Below are 22,486 nucleotides of genomic sequence, written 5' to 3'. Positions count from 1 at the left end.
TTTGTTTTGACAACTATTGCATTCTGGTCATCAGCAAATAAAAATCCATAAATTAGCCGTACCGTTTTATAAGCCGCAGGGTTCAAATCGTAGGAGAAAGTAGCGACATATAGCCTGGAAATTACAGTTGTTGACTAATACAGTACTGTACAGTAAGTATAGTATATTTAATTTGTTATTTCATCTCAAATGTTATTTTGTATATTGATATGATATATATTTCCTCGTCATCCAAATGCTAAATGATACTGAATAGGCAGTGATTTATTTATTAAATTGTAAATGTAATAAATGATGGATATCTTTTAAACAGTTTTTTCAACTACAAGCTAAAAAATATAACCCAAATAATTCCAGGCTAATGTTTATTTTTGAAAGTTAATTAAAGGCAATTCAAATTGTTGATTATTTTTCCCCCCATTGTTTAATTTGTCATTTTATTTTTTTATTGTTTTTTAATATCCAAATGAAGGCTAAAACCATCATTATATTTATGTTCTTGTTTTCTCAAAGTCAATCATCCATCCATCCATCCATTTTCTACCGCTTATTCCCTTCGGGGTCGCGGGGGGCGCTGGCAATCAATCAAAGTTTATTTATATAGCCCTAAATCACGAGTGTCTCAAAGGGCTGCACAAGCCACAATGACATCCTCGGCTCAGATCCCACATCAGGGCAAGAAAAAAACTCAACCCAATGGGATACAATGAGAAACCTTGAAGGGGACCACCGGGCGACCGGTGCAATGGACGTCGGGTGGATCTAGTTAATTGTGTGAGAGTTTTCTCTTCATTGTGGGCCTAGTACTCCTTTGTAATGATGTGAAGTAGGCCATATTTAATGTTTGTTTTATTAACAAATGACCCCCATACTGGACTTGGGCCCCCACTGATCACGGTGCTGTCCCACCAGGTGGAACTTCAGTGTTGGAAACTTTGAGCTGAAGCTGATTCCACAGGCCAAGTCCACTATCAGCTTCCTGGAGGGAGAAGTTGCCAAGGGCGATTCCTGGCGGGGACACCAGCGAGTTATCATTGAGGAGTCCAAAGAAAAGGAGCGGACGGAGCACAAGAAAAACCACAACCTGGACATGGTCATCAAAGTGTCTGTTCCTGATTGGAAGGTCATGGCCTTCAGCACAGAGTCTGACGGACAGCTTGTGTGGGAGCATCAGGTGATCAGACTGTAGAATATGAAAAAACGGAGCGCTGAAGACTAATGCGGATCCTATTTTATAGTTCTGCACACCCATTGCTTCGGCCTGGCTGGTGGGAGGAGGGAAAGTCACACCAATAAGTCTGTTTGATGACACCGCCTACAGCAACCAGTCAGAGAGTGACGAAGAGGAGGATGACGACAATCAGGACAAATCCAAAGATGCTTCAGCGTCCAGCGTTTACCTGGGTAGGTGATTGCGCGCTGTTTATCCCCAGCGCTTGTCGTCTGTCATACGAGCGGCTGTGGTGCTTCTTCAGGGATGTTCCAGGGACAACTCTACCTCCAGTCCTCTGTCAGGATCGCTGAAAAGTTCCCCTCCAAAGCCATCGGGTCTGAGAAAGATATCATTCCGCTTCCCATCGTCAAATGGAAGCCTCTTATCCGTAAGTTGACAAGCAGTGACCTAGTTCTACTCAAACGGACAAATTAACCTTTGCATGATTTATTTATTTAGTTTCACCTGTAAATCCCATAAGAAATTTGTAATCGGCCTGTTGTAACCTTTCCCTGAGCTCACTGTAAATAAACAAAAAACATTACACTTCAACACATCAAACCTTATCAGCCACCCGAAACACTAGCATTGTTACAATGGTGTTTTGACAGCCTGCTGCTGAAGATGCTGATCCGAGAAAGGTTTGCACAAACAGATAAACCTCAATTCAAAAAAACAACATACCTTATTTTTCAGACCATAGGGCGCACCGGATTATAAGGCGCACTGCCGATGAGCGGGTCCATTCAGGTTTATTTTGATACAAAAGACGCCCCGGATAATAAAGCACATTAAAGGGGTTATTTTAGGATTTTTTTCTAAATGTAAAACACTTCCTTGTGGTCTACATAACATGTAATGGTGGTTATTTGGTCCAAATGTTGCATAGATTATGTTTTACAGATCATCTTCAAGTCGCTTTCTGACAGTCGCTTCAGGAGTCGCCGTTTTGTGGGCGGTCTTATTTATGTGGTTCACCTTTGACAGCGTCTTCTCCGCGTCATTTTTGTTGTAGCGGTGTAGCGTGCATGGAGGGGAGTTGAAGAAGTGTCAAAAGATGGAGCTAACTGTTTTAATGACATTCAGACTTGACTTAAATCAATAACGGAGCAGCATCTTCTCATTCGTGGCTCACTAGTGCAACAACAACGCCGGAAATGTGTCTCGTGAAAAACCGTCCGACCGGAACGCTCTAATAACTAAAGTTCCGTGGGGAAATTAAGTAAACCCACTACGCCGGTAGTTTTTAGCGCTTCCATAGCGAGTCTACTGACAGATATACGTAAGTTAGAACTGTATGCTACTTTATATTAGTAATGGCAACAGCGGAGGATGAATGTCCCGCAACAACAAGAAGCTTATCGACTAGGGCATCGGCACGCACGACAATGGTGAATGCGCGCAAGTTTTCAGGACTTATGCAGATCCCAAATACACATCAGCAGTTAAGAAAAGTTGGTTTTGCATAATATTGCGAAACAAAGCACCAGATAATAGGACTCTTAAAAGATGCACACACCACAATAATACCATATGTTGAAGCACAGTACGTCTGACTACGGTAGCCGTAATGCTCCGACAATCCATCAAGCGGTGATGCGTCATAGCTTACCAAAGTCGTACTAAAACATTTTGACAGATTTTTGAGCGCTGTGTGTAATGTTCTTTATTCTCAATGGAACATTTAATGTTTTGGTTTTATTTACTGGCGTCATCTTGCAGTCCACACGTATCTCTTATGTGTGACTGTATCGGTCTTGAGAGGCAGGAAGTTATCTGTATCAGTATCCGCTTGGAAAAAGAATACCCTGCACCTCTACTTAAAATTGCGGTGTGTGCCAAACGGTGATTATGGCGTACCGTCACACCCCAAGTCAGGAAAATTCGGGCAATGTCTTTCAGATAAGTTGAAAAAATGATTGATCTGTGTGTCCGCCGTGAAAACAACTTGATTTTCGTCTCGTCGTTGATGCAGATTCCCCGTCTCGCACTCCAGCCTTGGTGGGCTCTGATGAGTTCGACAAGTGTCTGAACAATGACAAATTCTCCTACGATGAGTACAGCAATGGAGCACTGTCGATCCTGCAGTATCCTTATGGTGAGACTCTGGAAGGTCATCCGACTTGACTGCGATTGAAAGAAATAACCCATGTCTCCCTCCACGCCAGACAACGGTTACCACTACCCCTACGGCAAGCGCTACCGGGGGAAGCGGGACAGCGCCGTGAGCGTGATTAAAAGAAGCGGGTCGCGTGCCGTGAACGGCAGAAAGAAAGACCCCGTGCTGCTGCTTCCATGGTGGAAGGAGATCCTCGGCACCATCGTCTTCTGCATCGCCGCCACCACCTACATCGTACGGAAGTTTTTCCACCCGCCAGCCCCTGTGACATTTGTGCGGGTAAGTGACACTCGCACACACCCAAATATCTGGAGTCTACATTATTTGCATTATTGTATATAAAACATAGCCAATAAGTGAAGACAACTATTTATGTAAAATTTCAGCACAAAAGTAACCGTAGGGCTGGGCCATATGGCTGAAAACTATCACGATATGAGTTTTTTATATTGCTTGATATCGGTAGTTATTGATATTTTTATGACCTATGGCAAATATGGACCGTGGCTAAAATATAATACATGTTAATATTTATGTAACCTTCCTTTGATTATACTCCCCTCAGCCATCAAGGTAGAAAATAAACAATGTAAACAAAAGTCTAAAATCCCAATAAAGACTTAACAATAACCTCTTAAAATGAATGTGCAAAAATAAAGAATATGTAAGAAATGCTTAATAAAGTGTAACAAAATAGTGTGAAAAGGTAAACATAGAGAAACCTGAGAAGAACTATTTTTTGCAGGTTTACTGCCAGGAAGTCGTATGGTCTGTAACATTTAATTGGTGTTATTTTTACTTAAGTATGGAAATTAATTTATGTTATGCAGTAATTGTTATTAAAATATTATTGGCTCAAATTATTATTTTAAAGTAGCAGATTTGTTGTCTTGTGTTATTTAATGTAGTTATACAGTCCTGGACTTTAGTTCCTACTTGTTGTTTCCGTACATCCGAATAGAGAACTGACGAGGCTTAAAAAGAGAAGACGAGTGTGGTGAAGGACTATGGTCCGTTTGAAGAAATAGTGTCGAGGTGACAATTTCTTCACTCTCTGCAGCACTCATTTTTACTTTCTCTTCTCACTCAATCAACAGCGAGACAAGCAAACTTGATAGTTGATACTGTTACATGATTGGCTGTTTAGCGTGTCCCTCCCATTGCTCACTGATCACTTCCTGTTTAGCTAGATTACCAGGCCGCGAGTGTTTTTCTTCATGCAACCAACCTTGCTTCATATTTTCCAAAAAATATATATCGAACGTTTTATCGGACACATTTTTAATTCATATTGTTTTATCGGCCCATCCCTACATAACAATGGCAACGGAGGAATCATGTGGACTGATATCACATCCAAGTAGAGCTAGTCCTTATGTCTATGTATAAAGTCAACACAATAAAACAAATCCATTAATAAGAGAAGCAAAAAAAATTGTTTCTACGTTCTGGACACACATATTTTAGAAGTTTTGCAAACTAGCCCAAATCAGTTCATATTTGCTATCTGTAAGTTCTGTCCTTCTTTGTCTCCCAAGCAACGAAAAGAGTCCGAGACGCAGTGCCAGACCGACAGCAAGTTTGACCTCGAGGTTGTGGAAGCAAAAGAGCCGGTCGCCGCGGAGACGCGTTCCAGCGAATACGTGTCCAGGTACGTCCTCCGCTGTGAAGGATGTCTTTGAACCGCCCCTAAGAGTTTCAAGGGTACTTCCACTGTGAGTTGTTGTGGCGTCACCGAGAGTGTACAGTAGTTACAGGATTGGCCCTGTTACCATGGTGACCACCTCTCTTCCACGCCACCGTGATTGGCTAACTGGGCTGAGAATAGGCCCGCCCTACCCGCTGGCCATGAGGTCACTGTCAGCGCTGTCATCTCAAAAATGATTAGTGCCCATAATTTATCATCTCATCGTTGACCTCCAGATGTTTTTTTAGATCCGTCGAGTGTGTGTGTGTGACGTGTGTCCGGGGTCTCTGCAGGTACCTGACTGACTTTGAGCCGGTGCAGTGCCTCGGCCGCGGGGGATTCGGTGTCGTGTTTGAAGCTCGCAACAAAGTGGACGACTGCAACTACGCCATCAAACGGATCCGTCTACCCAAATGGTGGTGCCTCTCACATCTTTGTTGTTTTCTGTAACAAAGTCCTTCAAGCTTATTTCAACTCATTTGACTTGCTGTGATTATGGTCAGAAACCTCTGACTAACTCATTTGGTCTTGGTTCTTTCAGGGAGCTCGCCCGTGAGAAGGTGATGCGAGAGGTGAAGGCGCTGGCCAAGTTGGAGCATCCCGGTATCATCCGCTACTTCAACGCCTGGCAGGAGAGCCCCCCTGAGGGCTGGCAGGAGGAGCTGGACCAAAGGTGGCTGAAAGACGCCAGGTGAGTCAGGCCTCTTCAACCTTTGAAATTAAAGTACACCACCTCGGATTTTGTCAATCATCTTTTCCGAAAACCGAAGCCATAATTTCAATAAGACACCATCTAGAAAGTGTCGACGATTCGGATAGTCAATAGCAGACTGATAGCTGGAGACTGTTGATACCGATATTCCGTCATACATTTTAGCCTGCCAGACCCTGGTGTAATAGGGACAATGTATTAGCTTGCATTGAATAGGGCTGTGTCTAGCACAAATAGATCAATCAATCAATCAATCAATGTTTATTTATATAGCCCTAAATCACAAGTGTCTCAAAGGGCTGCACAAGCCACAACGACATCCTCGGTACAAAGCCCACATAAGGGCAAGGAAAAACTCACCCCAGTGGGACGTCGATGTGAATGACTATGAGAAACCTTGGAGAGGACCGCATATGTGGGTAACCCCCCCCCCCCCTCTAGGGGAGACCGAATGCAATGGATGTCGAGTGGGTCTGACATAATATTGTGAGAGTCCAGTCCATAGTGGATCCAACATAATAGTAAGAGTCCAGTCCATAGTGGGGCCAGCAGGACACCATCCCGAGCGGAGACGGGTCAGCAGCGCAGAGATGTTCCCAGCCGATGCACAGGCGAGCGGTCCACCCCGGGTCCCGACTCTGGACAGCCAGCACTTCATCCATGGCCACCGGACCTGAGCCCCCCCCCCCTCCACAAGGAAGAGGGGAGCAGAGGAGAAAAGAAAAGAAACGGCAGATCAACTGGTCTAACGGGGGCTATTTAAAGGCTAGAGTATACAAATGAGTTTTAAGATGGGACTTAAATGCTTCTACTGAGGTAGCATCTCTAATTGTTACCGGGAGGGCATTCCATAGTACTGGAGCCCGAATAGAAAACGCTCTATAGCCCGCAGACTTTTTTTGGGCTCTGGGAATCACTAATAAGCCGGAGTTCTTTGAACGCAGATTTCTTGCCGGGACATATGGTACAATGCAATCGACAAGATAGGACGGAGCTAGACCGTGTAGTATTTTATACGTAAGTAGTAAAACCTTAAAGTCACATCTTAAGTGCACAGGAAGCCAGTGCAGGTGAGCTAGTAGTATAGGCGTAATATGATCAAACTTTCTTGTTCTTGTCAAAAGTCTAGCAGCCGCATTTTGTACCAATTGTAGTCTTTTAATGCTAGACATAGGGAGACCCGAAAATAATACGTTACAGTAGTCGAGACGAGACGTAACGAACGCATGAATAATGATCTCAGCGTCGCTAGTGGATAAAATAGAACGAATTTTAGCGATATTACGGAGATGAAAGAAGGCCGTTTTAGTAACACTCTTAATGTGTGATTCAAACGAGAGAGTTGGGTCGAAGATAATACCCAGATTCTTTACTGATTCGCCTTGTGTAATTGTTTGGTTGTCAAATGTTAAGGTGGTATTATTAAATAAATGTCGGTGTTTAGCAGGACCGATAATCAGCATTTCCGTTTTCTTGGCGTTGAGTTGCAAGAAGTTAGCGGACATCCATTGTTTAATTTCATTAAGACACGCCTCCAGCTGACTACAATCCGGCGTGTTGGTCAGCTTTAGGGGCATGTAGAGTTGGGTGTCATCAGCATAACAATGAAAGCTAACACCGTATTTGCGTATGATGTCGCCTAGCGGCAGCATGTAAATGCTAAAGAGTGCAGGGCCAAGAACCGAACCCTGAGGAACTCCGCACGTTACCTTAACATAGTCCGAGGTCACATTATTATGGGAGACGCATTGCATCCTGTCAGTAAGATAAGAGTTAAACCACGACAAAGCTAAGTCTGACATACCAATACGTGTTTTGATACACTCTAATAAAATATTATGATCGACGGTATCGAAAGCAGCGCTAAGATCAAGAAGCAGCAACATAGATGACGCATCAGAATCCATCGTTAGCAGTAGATCATTAGTCATTTTTGCGAGGGCTGTCTCCGTAGAGTGATTTGCCCTGAAAGCGGATTGAAAAGGTTCACAGAGATTGTTAGACACTAAGTGTTCATTTAGCTGCTGTGCGACAATTTTTTCGAGGATTTTCGAAATAAAGGGAAAGTGGGACACCGGTCGGTAGTTTACCATGAGGTCAGGACCAAGGTTAGGTCTTTTGAGCAGAGGATGAATAACCGCTTTCTTGAATGCTAGGGGAACAGTGCCAGAGGAAAGTGATAAGTTTATAATATTTAGCACTGATGGACCTAATAATACAAAAAGCTCCTTGATAAGTTTCCCAGGAAGTGGGTCAAGTAAACATGTTGTTTGTTTTATCCCACTTACACGCCGTAATAGTTCCTCTAATGTTATTTCATCAAAAAGAGAGAGACTATTTTGTATTGCAGTATCCGTCATAGATACAGTTGTATGTGTTAATAGAACCCAGTTGTAGCTGGGATGCGTTGTCTTTAATCTCCTTTCTAATGAGTTAAATTTTCTTATTAAAGAAATTCATAAAGTCATCTGCCGAGTGGGTGGAGCTATTGGGAGGAGTCCCTTGTTGGGTTAGCGATGCTACTGTACTAAACAAAAATTTAGGGTCGTTTTTGTTGAGGCGGATGAGATTTGAGTAATATTTAGCTTTAGCTAAGGTAAGCATGCGTTTATACGATATTAAACTATCACTCCATGCTTGATGGAAAACCTCAAGCTTGGTCGCGCGCCATTTGCGTTCCAACTTTCTACATGATAATTTATGAGCTCTGGTTTCTTCTGTAAACCATGGGGTGCGCCTTTTAGGGGCCCTTTTTTGTTTTAGCGGTGCTATACTATCAATGGTTTTGCGCAGGGCATTGTCAAAGTTGTTAGTTAGGTTATCAATAGAGCCGACATAATTTGGGAATGGTGCCATTACCGAAGGCAGTAGGTCAGCAAGAGTCATCGTTGTGGCAGCATTAATGTTGCGGCTGCTATAGCAGTTATTATTATTATTAGTTTGTTGACAATGAGTCAGAACTTCGAATTTTATAAGGTAATGATCGGACATTACTTTAGTATACGGGAGTACCATAACTTTGGAGGTGGTGACACCCCTGACCAGCACTAGATCTATCGTATTACCGTTGCGATGCGTAGGTTCATTTATTATTTGTGTAAGACCACAGCTATCAATTATAGTCTGGAGCGCCACGCACTGAGGGTCCGATGGGGTATTCATATGGATATTAAAGTCCCCCATTATGATTATATTGTCTGCGTGCGTCACTAGATCAGCAACGAACTCTGAGAATTCATTGATAATGTCCGAGTAGGGCCCTGGGGGGCGGTAGATAACAGCCATATCGAGAGAAGCGGTGCGACAGACCTCATAGTAAGCACCTCAAACGATTTGTATTTATTATTTAGGTTAGGGGTAAGGTTAAAGTTTTCATTGTATATTAGTGCGACCCCCCCACCCCTTTTAAGGGGACGGGCAATATGCGCATTCGTATAGTTAGGAGGAGATGCCTCATTTAGCGCAAAAAAATCGTCTGGTTTGAGCCAGGTTTCGCTAAGACCAATGACGTTAAGATTGTTGTCTCTAATGACCTCATTAACTAATAACGTTTTGGGAGACAATGATCTTATGTTTAAAAAGCCCATATTATAAGTATTGGGCTGTTTTGACGAGTTTTTGTTTAAATTATCCGTAGTAGCAATATTAATAATGTTGCGTTTATTATACGTAGTGCACTTTAAATAGTTTCGACCATATCTAGGAATTGATACGACGGGAATTTTCAGATTGTTTGCTTGATGCTGCGATCGACTGAACGCATCATGATTTGCCACCTCAGTAGAATGCATATCTACCCCTGACACATTCACAACAGAAAACACATTATGTGAGTTGTGTGTTATTCTAAGAAAATTGCTATGCGTACAGGAATTATCCAGCCTGGCGCTGGCTAGTTCTAGCTTAACTGACTCCTCACCCGGACTAGCAGGCTCTGTAATTGCCTGTGACCGGGCTTGCTCTAGTGTAGTTAGTCAAATGTGACTTAAACAGTAGTCTATGTTTTTAGGCAGGATGATGGCGCCTTCCCGGTTAGGGTGAAGGCCGTCTCTCATCAGCAAGCTTGGTTTGCCCCAGAAAGAGGGCCAATTATCAATAAACGTTAGTCCCTGTTGTCTACAGAAGCTAGCCAGCCACTTGTTAAGCGAGACTAATCTGCTATATCTCTCATCATTGCCTCTCGCAGGCAGGGGGCCAGAGACAATTACTCGATGCCTGGACATCTTTCTAGCGAGATCACAAGTCCTGGCTATGTTTCACTTTGTAATCTCTGACTGTCTCATTCTAGTGTCATTGGAGCCAACGTGTACAACTATATTCGCATAACTAGTGGTGCGATTAGCCTGTACGTGTTTACTAGGCCTGTTGCGAGTTAGCTCCCTAAGATTAGCCTCAATGTCAGGTGCTCTAGCCCCAGGGATACACTTAATTGTGGCTGGTTTGCTAAGCTTTATGTTTCGGGTGATGGAGTCCCTTATGACCAAGGTGTGGTGCCCGGTAGACTGGGGTGTAGGACTAGCTAAAGAGCTAAATCTATTATGCGTCTCAACCGGTACACCGTAGCTTGTAGGCCGCTTAGGACTGCTACAGGCTGGGCTAGTTAGCTCGCTACAGCTAACGCTAGCAGATGTGTCCGCAACATCTAAAATTACGAGATTACTCTGCTCTAACTGGCGGACACGGCCCTCTAGCAGAGCCAGCCTCTCCGTGAGTAAGGTGCAAGACGCGCAGGAAGCCATACTCACAGTGTTTTCTGTCACCGAGTGAAGTTCCTGCTGTCTTCTGAGAAGTCCTGGTCACGGTGTGCAGGAGTAGATTCCTTCTGACCGGCGACCGGCGCTGCCTTTCTCCGCGCTAGCTTCGTTAGCTTAGCAGCTAGCTGCTAGCTAGCTGCGGGAGGGGTGGTGAGACAGAGATCGGGTGATTTGCAAGTTAAATAGTACTACTAAATATGTTGAGAAAGTAATAAAGAAAGCTGCAGAACAATTAAAAGCACACAAATAGAACGATACTTAGCTTTTTCGAAACAGCGAGCAGTCAGCGAGCAGTCACGCACGGTGAACCGGAACCGGAATATATATATACATATAGATGACTTATGAACTATACTTAACATCTCTGTCCAGCTCTCCTCAGACAGGGTCACTCCTAATTGAATTGTATTGAATTCAAATTTGATTTTGAATATGTGTAATTGATTCTTTTAAAGTCGGAAAAAGTCAAAAAGGCATATAAAATGTGTCAGTCGGTAAGTTTGGAAAGCTGGGAAAAGTATTACGAACAAAACTGCGGATCTGTAGATATCTAAAAAAAAAAGTGTTGATTAAGGAGTGAAGATTTATCACAAAGTTGTTGTCCATGTACCGTATTTTCCGCACTATAAGCCGCCCCGGGTTATTAGCCGCACCTTCAATGAATGGCATATTTCAAAACTTTGTCCACCTATAAGCCGCCCCGGACTATAAGCCGCGCCTACGCTGCGCTAAAGGTAATGTCAAAAAAACAGTCAGATAGGTCAGTCAAACTTTAATAATATATTAAAAACCAGCGTTCTAACAACTCTGTCCCAAAATGTACGCAAATGTGCAATCACAAACATAGTAAAATTCAAAATAGTGCAGAGCAATAGCAACATAATGTTGCTCGAACGTTAATGTCACAACACACAAAATAAACATAGCGCTCACTTTCTGAAGTTATTCTTCATTCGTAAATCCTTCGAATTCTTCGTCTTCGGTGTCCGAATTGAAAAGTGTGTGTATAAGGTAAGACATATTATCTGGCACTTTGTTTCGCAATATTATGCAAACACAACTTTTCTTACCTTCTGGTACCTGCTGATCTGTATTTGGGATCTCTATAAATCCTGAAAAATTGTGCGAGTCCGCCTTTGTAGTCCGTGACGACACCGTAGTCTATAAGCGTCTTTTCATGAACCGGAAACACCAAGAAGCACCACCTTTAAAATCATCCAGGTGAAGTTCGCTTGCTAGCGTTGTTGCCTTCATTCGAATAGTGATGGTGCTGACACTTCTGCTTGCTGCTCTCTGCTCAACAACCCACTGTTCGAGTTTGTCCTCCAACAGTTGCCATCTTGCTTTGTTCCCTCGGAAACTCTGTTTTGTCTTCTTTACCTGGCGCACTGTCAGCTTTTGAGTAAATTTGTGGTTTTTAGGTGCGGCTAATGGTGCGGAAAATACGGTATACATCTTTAATGTTGCTGATCCCCAGACTTCACCATCTTAAAAAGGCGCTATCGACAAGAGAGAGAGGGAAACCATGGTTAGCTAGCAGCGATGGGTGCAAGACTATAAATAGTCTGCAAGCCAAAATTGTGCTTTAGTAAGTGATTGTTGTATTATGTTCATAGTTTGTATTTCTTGTTTTGCACTTAGTAATAGTGCTGCTTGCTTGATCTTCTTATAACTCAGCTTCTAAAACGTGTAGCTAATACTCAGGTTTATCTAGATTATCACACAGACCTTGAAGATAAAAAAACACAATTTATGATTTTGTAAAACCTTTAGTTTGTTTGAAATGAAGGTTGTTGTTTTTTTTAATACAGTTGCTCTGAAATGCATTTTCAGCAGTGTATAACTGAAATGTGTCAAACTAATAACAGTCACTGCATGAAAAAAACCATGTGATCAGGGTATTATTGATAGAATAATATATTTAAAATATAGAATAGAAATATTGCCTTATCAACATGTTAAAACATTGTTTTATTATCATGATTTTCTACTGCAGTAGTGACAAAATTATTCAATGACAGTATCTCTCGCCATTCAAATTGGAAGCTAACTTCAGTTTCGTTAGCATCAATAAGTGCTAGACACTGACTACTGGTAAGTATAAACAAAGGAAGGTAAAGTGACACAGAAAAATGTTCTACATGTACAGATTGCGGCACGCACCCACAGATCTGCCACGGTAGAAGTGTGGCCAAAGTCGTATTAAAAAGAAAACAAAACTAAGTCAGGGTTCCTGCTTCACAAAGAGTTTAACAGACACAGATTTTTTTACATACACACACACACACTAATCTAAAAACAGACACACAGATCGCAAAACGGACACATTTTTTTCACACACATCTAAAAACAGACACATGGCAAAATGGACAATTTTTTTTTTTTACACACATACACACAAATCTAAAAACGGACACAGATCGCAAAACAGACATATTTTTTTACACACACATCTAAAAACAAACATCGGAAAACGGACAGATTTTTTTTTTTTTTTTTTTACAAACACACATAAATCTAAAAAGAGACACACCGATCTCAAAACGGACACATTTTTTTTACACACACACAAATCTAAAAACAGACACACAGATCGCAAAACAGACAGATTTTTTTCACACACACATCCAAACAGACACACACACTAGAACATGGACACATGAATCTTATTACACACACACACAGATTGATATACGCATTTACAAAGTGTTTTGCTCCAATAATTCTTCCATATCGTACTCCGTGAAAACAAAAAAGTACAAACACTGAGTCACCATTCTGTACTATGTGGCAAAAAGCATTGTATACTGGAAATGTCTGCTGCTCATCCAACAAGGTGTGAGTTCTTCATCGAGCGCAACACTTTTTTTACTCTTTTAGTGCCACTGACTGGCCAATGAGCTTCCTGGACCACATGGAGGCGCTTTCAGTCAAAGTGCCAGTGTCCAGTTCCGTGTCGCCCACTAGCGGGTCGGAAGGAGGCGTTCTGGAGCCGTCCGTCAACGGGCATCATCCGCTTCTCTCTGGCAGCTCCAGAGGCTTCAGCATGAATGGAGACCTGTCCTTCCACCCCCTGCTGGGCCACGACAGCCTGATGTCCGAGCGGGACAGCCACGCCGACCCGGAGGCCTCCGAGACGCCCGACTCCTTTGAGCTGTGCTCCCCGCGCGGCCCCAGCGATTGCACCTCTTCCTCTTTTGACATAGTCTTCGAGGATTCGGGATGCGACCGGGATGCGGACGCGGAAACCGACTCGGCCTCCGATGCCGCAGATCCAGACCCGGCTACTGCGGGGAAGAACGGTTCATCTTCCTCACACACCAGACGGACGGAAAACTCCCACCCCTCCTCTTCCTCGCCTCCTCGGCCCACCTCGCTTGTGTTGGCGCTTCCGCCGTCTCCTCTGAGCCAACGAGCACAACCTTCTCCTAAGGTTAGTCCGCCATTTTCTCACCGATGGTTTGGTTTTGGGAAAGACGCTAAACTGGAGGGTTCTCGTCTCCAGGTCTACCTTTACATCCAGATGCAGCTGTGCCGCAAGGAGAACTTAAAGGACTGGATGGCTCAGCGCTGCCTCCCTGAGCAGAGGGAGCACAACCAGTGCCTGGACATCTTTCTCCAGATCGCTGAGGCTGTCGACTTCCTGCACAGCAAGGGGCTCATGCACAGGGACCTCAAGGTGAACACACCACCATGTCACAGTCAATAGAAGAAGAAAAAAGCTGCGTGATGTAGTATGTCCGAAAAGGACTATGCGTATCCACTCGGCATCCATTGCACCGGTCACCCAAGGGTGGGTTCCCACATGTGCGGCCCCCTTCCAAGGTTTCTGGTTGTTCCCTTTGGGTTGAGTTTTTTCTTGCCCTGATGCAAATACAGTTTTTAGTCTTATCAGAGCCCCTAAACATGAAATAACACCCATATAGTCACCTTTACACTAGTTGTAGCCAATATAGTAGACTCACTGGTAGCCTCAGGCTTCCAGCAGGATCACTACACGGAAAAAATTGGTCACATCCTGTTTGAACCGACCTTGGATGTACTGAAACCGCTGGCGTACCGTAGGTCGTATTGGCAAAGGTTGGTCTTCTTGATTGTCACGGCAAAGATGGTGCTGACATTGGCTATGTTGTTAGCATTAATTGTCCCGCTGCGGTGTTCCAGTTGTAGTCGTTCGACATCGCTCACGTTCAAAATGGGTTATTGATGAGGCTTTTTACGACAAAGATAAGACCTTCTGGAGGAAAGTTCTGTGGTCATATTAAACAAAAATTGAGCTGTTTGGCCACAATACCAAGTAATATGGCCTTTAATCCCAAGAACACCATACCTACTGTCAAGCATGGTGAGGGTAGTATTATGACCTGGGCCTGTATTGCTGCTAATGGAACTGGTGCTTTACAGAGAGTAAATGGGACAATGAAAAAGGAGCATTACTTCCAAATTCTTCAGGACAACCTAAAATCATCAGCCCGAAGGTTGGGTCTTGGGCGCAGTTATAAATGATAAATGATAAATGGGTTGTACTTGTATAGCGCTTTTCTACCTTCAAGGTACTCAAAGCGCTTTGACACTACTTCCACATTTTACCCATTCACACACACATTCACACACTGATGGAGGGAGCTGCCATGCAAGGCGCTAACCAGCACCCATCAGGAGCAAGGGTGAAGTGTCTTGCTCAGGACACAACGGACATGACGAGGTTGGTACTAGGTGGGGATTGAACCAGGGACCCTTGGGTTGCGCACGGCCACTCTCCCACTGCGCCACGCCACGCCGTCCCTCAGTTGGGTGTTCCAACAGGACAATGACCCCAAACACACGTCAAAAGTGGTAAAGGAATGGCTCAATCCGGCTAGAATTAGGGTTTTAGAACGGCCTTCCCAAAGTCTTGACTTAAACGTGTGGACAATGCTGAAGAAACAAGTCCATGTCAGAAAACCAACACATTTAGCTGAACTGCACCAATTTTGTCAAGAGGAGTGGTCAAAAATGAAACCAGAAGCTTGTGGATGGCTACCAAAAGCACCTTATTGCAGTGAAACTTGCCAAGGGACATGTAAGCAAATATTAACATTGCTGTATGTATACTTTTGACCCAGCAGATTTGCTCACATTTTCAGTAGACCCATAATAATTCATAAAAGAACCAAACTTCATGAATATATGTGCTCCAATCACTCTATCACAAAAAAATAAGAGTTCTAGAAATTATTACTTTACTTTACTTTAAGTGTATGTAAACTTTTGACCACGACTGTATATACACATACTGTATATACAAAACATGATCACTCCAATATTAATATTAATGTTCTGATACATATATACTTAATTTAAGACTTGATTTAGGCCAAAATATGTACACATTATAATTAAAACAAAAGTGTTTGTGAAACTGCAAAATTCAAAGCGCAAAGTGGCGACAGTACTAGAAATGGCAACAGTTTTTTGTAAATGCGGTGAAGATTACAAATTTTCCTGTAAATTTGCTCATGCAGCTGCCTTGCATCTCACACAGACCCTTGCTTTAGGGCAGGTCCAATCAATGGCGCCCTCTGCTGGTCCAAAGTCATCATTGACAACAATGATTGGCAGTGATCCAAGTGTGGGACTAAAGTGTTCCTGAGACAAATAGATGCCCATGCACCTTGGCTGTGACCTGTATTCATGTGCGAGCTCTCTCCTGCAGCCCTCCAACATCTTCTTCACCATGGACGACGTGGTGAAAGTTGGAGACCTGGGCCTGGTGACGGCCATGGAGCAGGAGGAGGATGAGCAGGAGCACAGCGCCTTGACGCCCGCCCCGCTCCTCACCCGCCACACGGGTCAGGTGGGCACCAAGCTCTACATGAGTCCGGAACAGGTGAGGGTCCACAGACGCGCTCGCCGCTTCCCAAACCGGTCCTAAATCTTTGTTCCCACAGCTCTCCGGACACTCGTACTCGCACAAGGTGGACATTTATTCTCTGGGTCTGATCCTGTTTGAGCTGCTCCACCCTTTTAGGACCCAGATGGAGAGAGTGCGGGTGAGTCGGCATCACTTCTGTCTCCATTGGAGGAATGTGATCAATCAGTGCGTTCTTCTGTCTCCTCACCAGACGCTGACTGAGGTGAGAGCTCTGCGCTTCCCAGACACCTTCTCCAAAAACAACGTTCAGGAGGTGAGTGGCCCTCTGATGCCTCTTGGTGGCTATGAGCGGGAACTACAAGCACACTCAGTCATGATGTGATCCGGTTAAAATGAGCACATTTAAGTTTTAAAACTACACAAATTCAAAATTACCGTATTTTCCGCACTATAAGGCGCACCGGATTATTAGCCGCACCTTCAATGAATGGCATATTTCAAAACTTTGTCCACCTATAAGCCGCCCCGGACTATAAGCCGCGCCTACGTTGCGCTAAAGGGAATGTCAAAAAAACAGTCAGATAGGTCAGTCAAACTTTAATAATATATTAAAAACCAGCGTTCTAACAACTCTGTCCCAAAATGTACGCAAATGTGCAATCACAAACATAGTAAAATTCAAAATAGTGCAGAGCAATAGCAACATAATGTTGCTCGAACGTTAATGTCACAACACACAAAATAAACATAGCGCTCACCTTCTGAAGTTATTCTTCATTCGTAAATCCTTCGAATTCTTCGTCTTCGGTGTCCGAATTGAAAAGTTGGGCAAATGTGGGATCCAAAATGGCCGGTTCCGTCTCGTCGAAGTCATCGGAGTCAGTGTCACTGTTCAGCAGTTCTGTGAATCCTGCCTTCCGGAAAGCTCGGACCACAGTTGTGACCGAAATATCTGCCCAGGCATTTATGATCCACTGGCAAATGTTGGCGTATGTCGTCCGGCGCTGTCTGCCTGTCTTAGTGAAGGTGTGTTCGCCTTCGGTCATCCATTGTTCCCACGCCGTTCGCAGTCGTGATTTGAATGCCCTGTTGACACCAATATCCAGCGGTTGGAGTTCTTTGGTTAATCCACCCGGAATGACGGCGAGTGTTGTATTTGTGTGCTTCACTTGTTTTTTGACACCATCTGTGATGTGGGCGCGCATAGAGTCGTATATCAACATGGACGGAGCTGTGTGAAAAAAGCCACCCGGCCTCTTCGCGTAAACTTCCCTTAACCACTCGCTCATCTTTTCTTCATCCATCCATCCCTTCGAGTTAGCTTTTATGATGACGCCGGCTGGAAAGGTCTCTTTTGGCAAGGTCTTCCTTTTGAATATCACCATGGGTGGAAGTTTCTGGCCATTAGCATGGCAAGCTAGAACCACAGTGAAGGACGACTTCTCATTCCCTGTGGTGCGAATATTCACCGTACGTGCTCCCGTTGTATCCACAGTATCCACAGTGCGGTTCACAGGAATATCAGTTGCTGTGAAATAGTAATCCGTGTGCGGATGGAGAGATTGCGTCTTTTCATGAACCGGATCCTTGTCGCTTAGTAGGAGCCATTTTGTGGTCTTTACAGATGTAAACAGGAAATGAAACGTACGGTAATATCCGCGCGCTTTTTCTTCTTCTACGCGGGCGGGTGGTTGCTTACAGTAGAAGAAGAAGCGCTTCCTGTTCTATGGGGGCGGGTGCTTACCTTGGCGGTTGCTTGCGTAGAAGAAGAAGCGCTTCCTGTTCTACCGGGAAAAAAGATGGCGGCTGTTTACCGTAGTTACGAGACCGAAACTTTATGAAAATGAATCTTAATATTAATCCATATATAAAGCGCACCGGGTTAAAAGCCGCACTGTCAGCTTTTGAGTAAATTTGTGGTTTTTAGGTGCGGCTAATGGTGCGGAAAATACGGTAGTCCATGGTTCTCGCCTGGAGAAGGGCGCAGTGCCATCTCCGGGTTAGGGACGAGATCCTTCCCCAGGTGGAGGAGTTCAAATACTTTTTCACAAGTGAGGGAGGAGTGGATTGTGCGGCGTCTGCAGCGATGCGGACTCTGGCCCGATCCGTCGTGGTGAAGAAGGAGCTGAGCCGGAAGGCAAAGCTCTCAATTTACCGGTGGACCTACGTTCCCATCCTCACCTATGGTCCTGAGCTTTGGGTTGTGACCGAAAGGACAAGATCACGGGTACAAGCGGGTTGAAGTGCTCTCCCTTAGAGATAGGGTGAGGCTCTGTCATTCGGAAGGAGCTGCTCCTCCACATGGAGAGGAGCCAGATGAGGTGGCATCTGGTCAGGATACCCGCCCTGAACTCCTCCCTGGGGAGGTGTTTAGGAGGCCACGGGGAAGACCCAGGACACGTTGGAGAGACTGTCTTCCGGCTGGCCTGGGAACGCCTCAGGATCCCCCGGGAGGAGCTGGACGAAGTAGCTGGGGAGAGGGTTTGGGCTTCTCTGCTTCGGCTGCTGCCTCCACGAGCCCACCCCGGATAAGCGGAAGAAGATAGATGAATGTACAAATTGAACAAGGGGGAGGGGCTATTCATAACATGCGACTGCTTACTTGGCAAGGAGATTAACAATAATCCCATTGGATAATCTGTAATGAGGAACCTTTGCCCTGCTATCCCAGCATTCTTCTGTGCTAGTTTTACATCTCCGTACTGTACACGTGCCTCGCTCCTGACCGTGTCTTCTGCTCTCCTGTGCGTCCCAGCTGAGCATGGTGCGCTCCATGCTGTCGCGGAGCCCCAGCGAGCGCCCCGAGGCGGCCGACATCACCGGCACCCCGCTCTTCCAGGAGCTGGAACTGCCCTGCCGGCTGGCCGTCAGGCAGCGCTCCCGCACCTACAGCGCCTCGTCCATGGGCCGCCCCGCCCGCCCGGGGTCGGCCACCTGACCCCCTCAGGTGGACATCATCCCCCGCAAGAGTCACATAAGCAAGTTTCCTCACACTTTAGAGCGTGTGAATATTGTTAGAACAACGTGCGCCAGCTGAGTTTCCCATGAATGGAATTTGGTTTTCTGCCAATTGAGGCCACCTTTGACGCACCCCGCCGCGCTACACCTCAGGTATGACCACCACGAGGAGAGGCCTTCACTGATGATGACTCTTGACCACGTAGTCTGGTGCAGGCACAGCCCACGTGTCTGACGTGGAACACCAAAAAGCGATCCCAAGATTGATGCAGATGTCCTGGTATAAAACTTGCTGTACAAGTCCTTTGTACCGAACCTCATGGAGGACAACTTTGCTTCTGCATCTCCAAGCCAGTACTTTTTCCACACACTTTTTTTAATCGCAGGTGCTTCATCACTCCTTCCTCTTTCTTCTTCGGTGTACATAAGAAAGCTGTAAATAAATAGTGTAAGACAGGAGCCAATAGGAAACCATCTCTGAATGTCCAGCAGGACCTCTCCAGCACACCTTTGCATAGCAGCTTCTCCTCAGCGTGTCCACGCGGCGGCCGGAAGGGGCCGTTTAAAACGGCACACGAGAATGTAGAGAGAGTTCACAAACAGCAAATGTTGTTTATAAACTCTACCCTCACGCTTCATGTGATGGCACCCCCTGCTGCCTCGGCATACATTTGACAATCTGTGATTCTTTTTTTTTTTATTGAGCAAAGTTCCTTTATTTTTTTTCTTTTTACAATTATTATTTTTAATACAGTCATGTATGTGTCCTAAAGTACCAAGGAGTGTCAGAGCCACGCTAAAACACAAGAAAAAGTCATATCAAGAAGGAAAAAATGTATTTCCCACATTATTCTTACTTTACTTTTGGAAAATTGTCACTCTTTCTGCACATTTTTGACTGTATTCCCATATGACTTTTATTGTTGTTATTTCAACTTCATAAAAAGAAAACAGCTGTTTTCTAACAATATTACAAATGCAGCCATCCAAAAACAGCAGCTTTTTTTCCTCATAATAATACTTCACTTTTTCTAAATTACAGATTTAATTATTGAAACATAACAGATTTGCTTGGGTTGTAAAATTCCAAGTGTTTTATCATAATATCACCTTACTGCAGTGATATAACTCCTCATTTACCTGAAATAAAACTTATTTTTATTTTTTTTAATTATTTTTTTTATTACATAATCCTCCAAATATAACTTAAATGTTAGTATAAAACATTAGCATCCTAACATTAGCATACCAGCAGTGGAACAGCTATCTTACTTCTAAGATGGCGCAAAGTAACCAAATACATGATTATAAGGTTATAAAGTACAAAACCAGCTGAAATGATAGCATAAGATGTTAGCATGCTAACATTAGCATGGCAACGGGGGAACAGCTAGCATACATATAAAATAAAGCCAAGTAATGAAATCTGTGACGATTACTTTAAAACGTATAAAACGATCTTAGATGCTAACATAAAATGTTAGCGTGCTAAAATTAGCATACTAACAGTGGAACAGCTGGCTAACTTCTAAGATGGTGCAAAGTAACTGATTTGATGATAATAAGGTTTAAAAAGTACGAAATTAGCTGAAATGATATTAGAAAATGTTAGCATGTTAACATTAGCATGGTAACAGCTAGCATACTTCTAAAATATAACCAAGTAGTGAAATCTGTGATTAGTTTAAAACTATCTTGGGTGCTAACATTAGCATACTACCAGTGGAACATCTAGCCTACTTCTAAGATGGCGCCAAGTAACAGAACCCTTATTAGGTTAAAAAGTGCAAAATTAGCTGACATGCTAGCATAAAAGTTAGCATGCTAACATACAGTGGAACCGCTTGCATACTTTTAACATGGCACCATGTAACAAGTTATTAGTATGACATTGCTGTGCTACTTTTTTCTCGCTAAATTCCAAAATTATTTTATGAAAAAATTAAGAAATGTGTCCTCAATTCTGACATTATTGCGGTCATCGAACACAGTTGTGTTACTTTTTATTCTGGTTCTCACTACACTTGAAGCGTGATAATAAGCCCCGCCCCATCCGGCCGTCAGCCCCTCCCCCCCCCGACTGTAAAGCCTTGAGGTCTGCATTTTAGTAGACAAGGTGAGGTGTGGACCTGATGTTGGTCATGTGATCCAAACGCTGAGAGTCACATGACCCCTCAATGATTGTCATTTTCTAAAGATAAGAGCCTTTTTTTTTTTTTATTCCCGTTATGGGCGGAGTTAAGAAGTGAGCTTTTGTTGTTCCCAGGGAGGTTGTGTAAAGGTGACTTCCAGTCGCACAAGGTCGTGGACAATCACGCCACAAGTCAGTCGTTTTCCCCACTGCCTTTCTCTCTAGCGTAAAAACACGATCTGACGGGAGGTTCAATTCCGCTCTGTTAAATGTTCTCTTTTCCTCGTCCCGTTCCTGTCCATACTGAATTGTACATATGTTCATTTGTTTTATTTATGCCGCTGATCAATCCGTTTTGGGTTGTCGTTTAACAAGAACGTGCTACAGAGCGCGTTGGAATTTTGACTTCTTACAAGTCTGACTTTAATAAAACAGTTGGAAACTCGTGCTTTGCCCGAATTGTGTCCTCCTTCATGTGCACACATGCTTAACCTACTCAGTGGCCTAGTGGTTAGAGTGTCCGCCCCGAGATCGGTAGGTTGTGAGTTCAAACCCCGGTCGAGTCATACCAAAGACTATAAAAAATGGGACCCATTACCTCCCTGCTTGGCACTCAGCATCAAAGGTTGGAATTGGGGGTTAAATCACCAGAAATTATTCCCGGGCGCAGCACCCCTGCTGCTCACTTCTCCCCTCACCTCCCAGGGGGTGAACAAGGGGATGGGTCAAATGCAGAGGACAAATTTCACCACACCTAGTGTGTGTGTGACAATCATTGCTACTTTAACTTAACTTAAATTCAAGGAAAAAACGGACTAAAGGGGTTTGAACCACAGTTTTTCATGTTTGTCATAACCTTTTTCGCATGTAAAACCTGGTGTTTATGGTAGACTTCTCACTAGCTGGGGTGTATTTTGTCATTTAGGGACTTTCGGGACTATAGAGCACACTGAGATATACAGGTAAAAGCCAGTAAATTAGAATATTTTGAAAAACTTGATTTATTTCAGTAATTGCATTCAAAAGGTGTAACTTGTACATTATATTTATTCATTGCA

At 43.9% G+C, this 22,486-nt stretch overlaps 1 protein-coding gene across 1 annotated transcript in view; it reads left to right on the top strand.

The window, feature by feature from the left end:
• The window catches only part of eif2ak3 (eukaryotic translation initiation factor 2-alpha kinase 3), a 101,164-nt gene extending 80,244 nt beyond the window's left edge, over positions 1-20,920 (top strand). Inside the window, exons 5-18 of the mRNA XM_061925144.2 lie at positions 913-1,174; positions 1,239-1,404; positions 1,476-1,601; positions 3,189-3,311; positions 3,382-3,611; positions 4,871-4,983; positions 5,313-5,435; positions 5,561-5,710; positions 13,366-13,918; positions 13,991-14,164; positions 16,181-16,354; positions 16,416-16,517; positions 16,590-16,652; positions 19,095-20,920. Of these exons, the coding sequence (XP_061781128.1) occupies positions 913-1,174; positions 1,239-1,404; positions 1,476-1,601; positions 3,189-3,311; positions 3,382-3,611; positions 4,871-4,983; positions 5,313-5,435; positions 5,561-5,710; positions 13,366-13,918; positions 13,991-14,164; positions 16,181-16,354; positions 16,416-16,517; positions 16,590-16,652; positions 19,095-19,277 (2,542 nt within the window). The 3' untranslated portion in view covers positions 19,278-20,920. The remainder of the gene's footprint in view (positions 1-912; positions 1,175-1,238; positions 1,405-1,475; positions 1,602-3,188; positions 3,312-3,381; positions 3,612-4,870; positions 4,984-5,312; positions 5,436-5,560; positions 5,711-13,365; positions 13,919-13,990; positions 14,165-16,180; positions 16,355-16,415; positions 16,518-16,589; positions 16,653-19,094) is intronic.
• The last annotated feature ends 1,566 nt before the right edge of the window (positions 20,921-22,486 follow it).

This window comes from Nerophis lumbriciformis, linkage group LG29, assembly GCF_033978685.3.
Source record: "Nerophis lumbriciformis linkage group LG29, RoL_Nlum_v2.1, whole genome shotgun sequence".
NCBI classification, from domain to species: Eukaryota; Metazoa; Chordata; class Actinopteri; order Syngnathiformes; family Syngnathidae; genus Nerophis; species Nerophis lumbriciformis.
The sequence above is the reverse complement of the archived record's forward strand: the minus strand, read 5'-3'. Positions and strand labels throughout refer to the sequence as shown.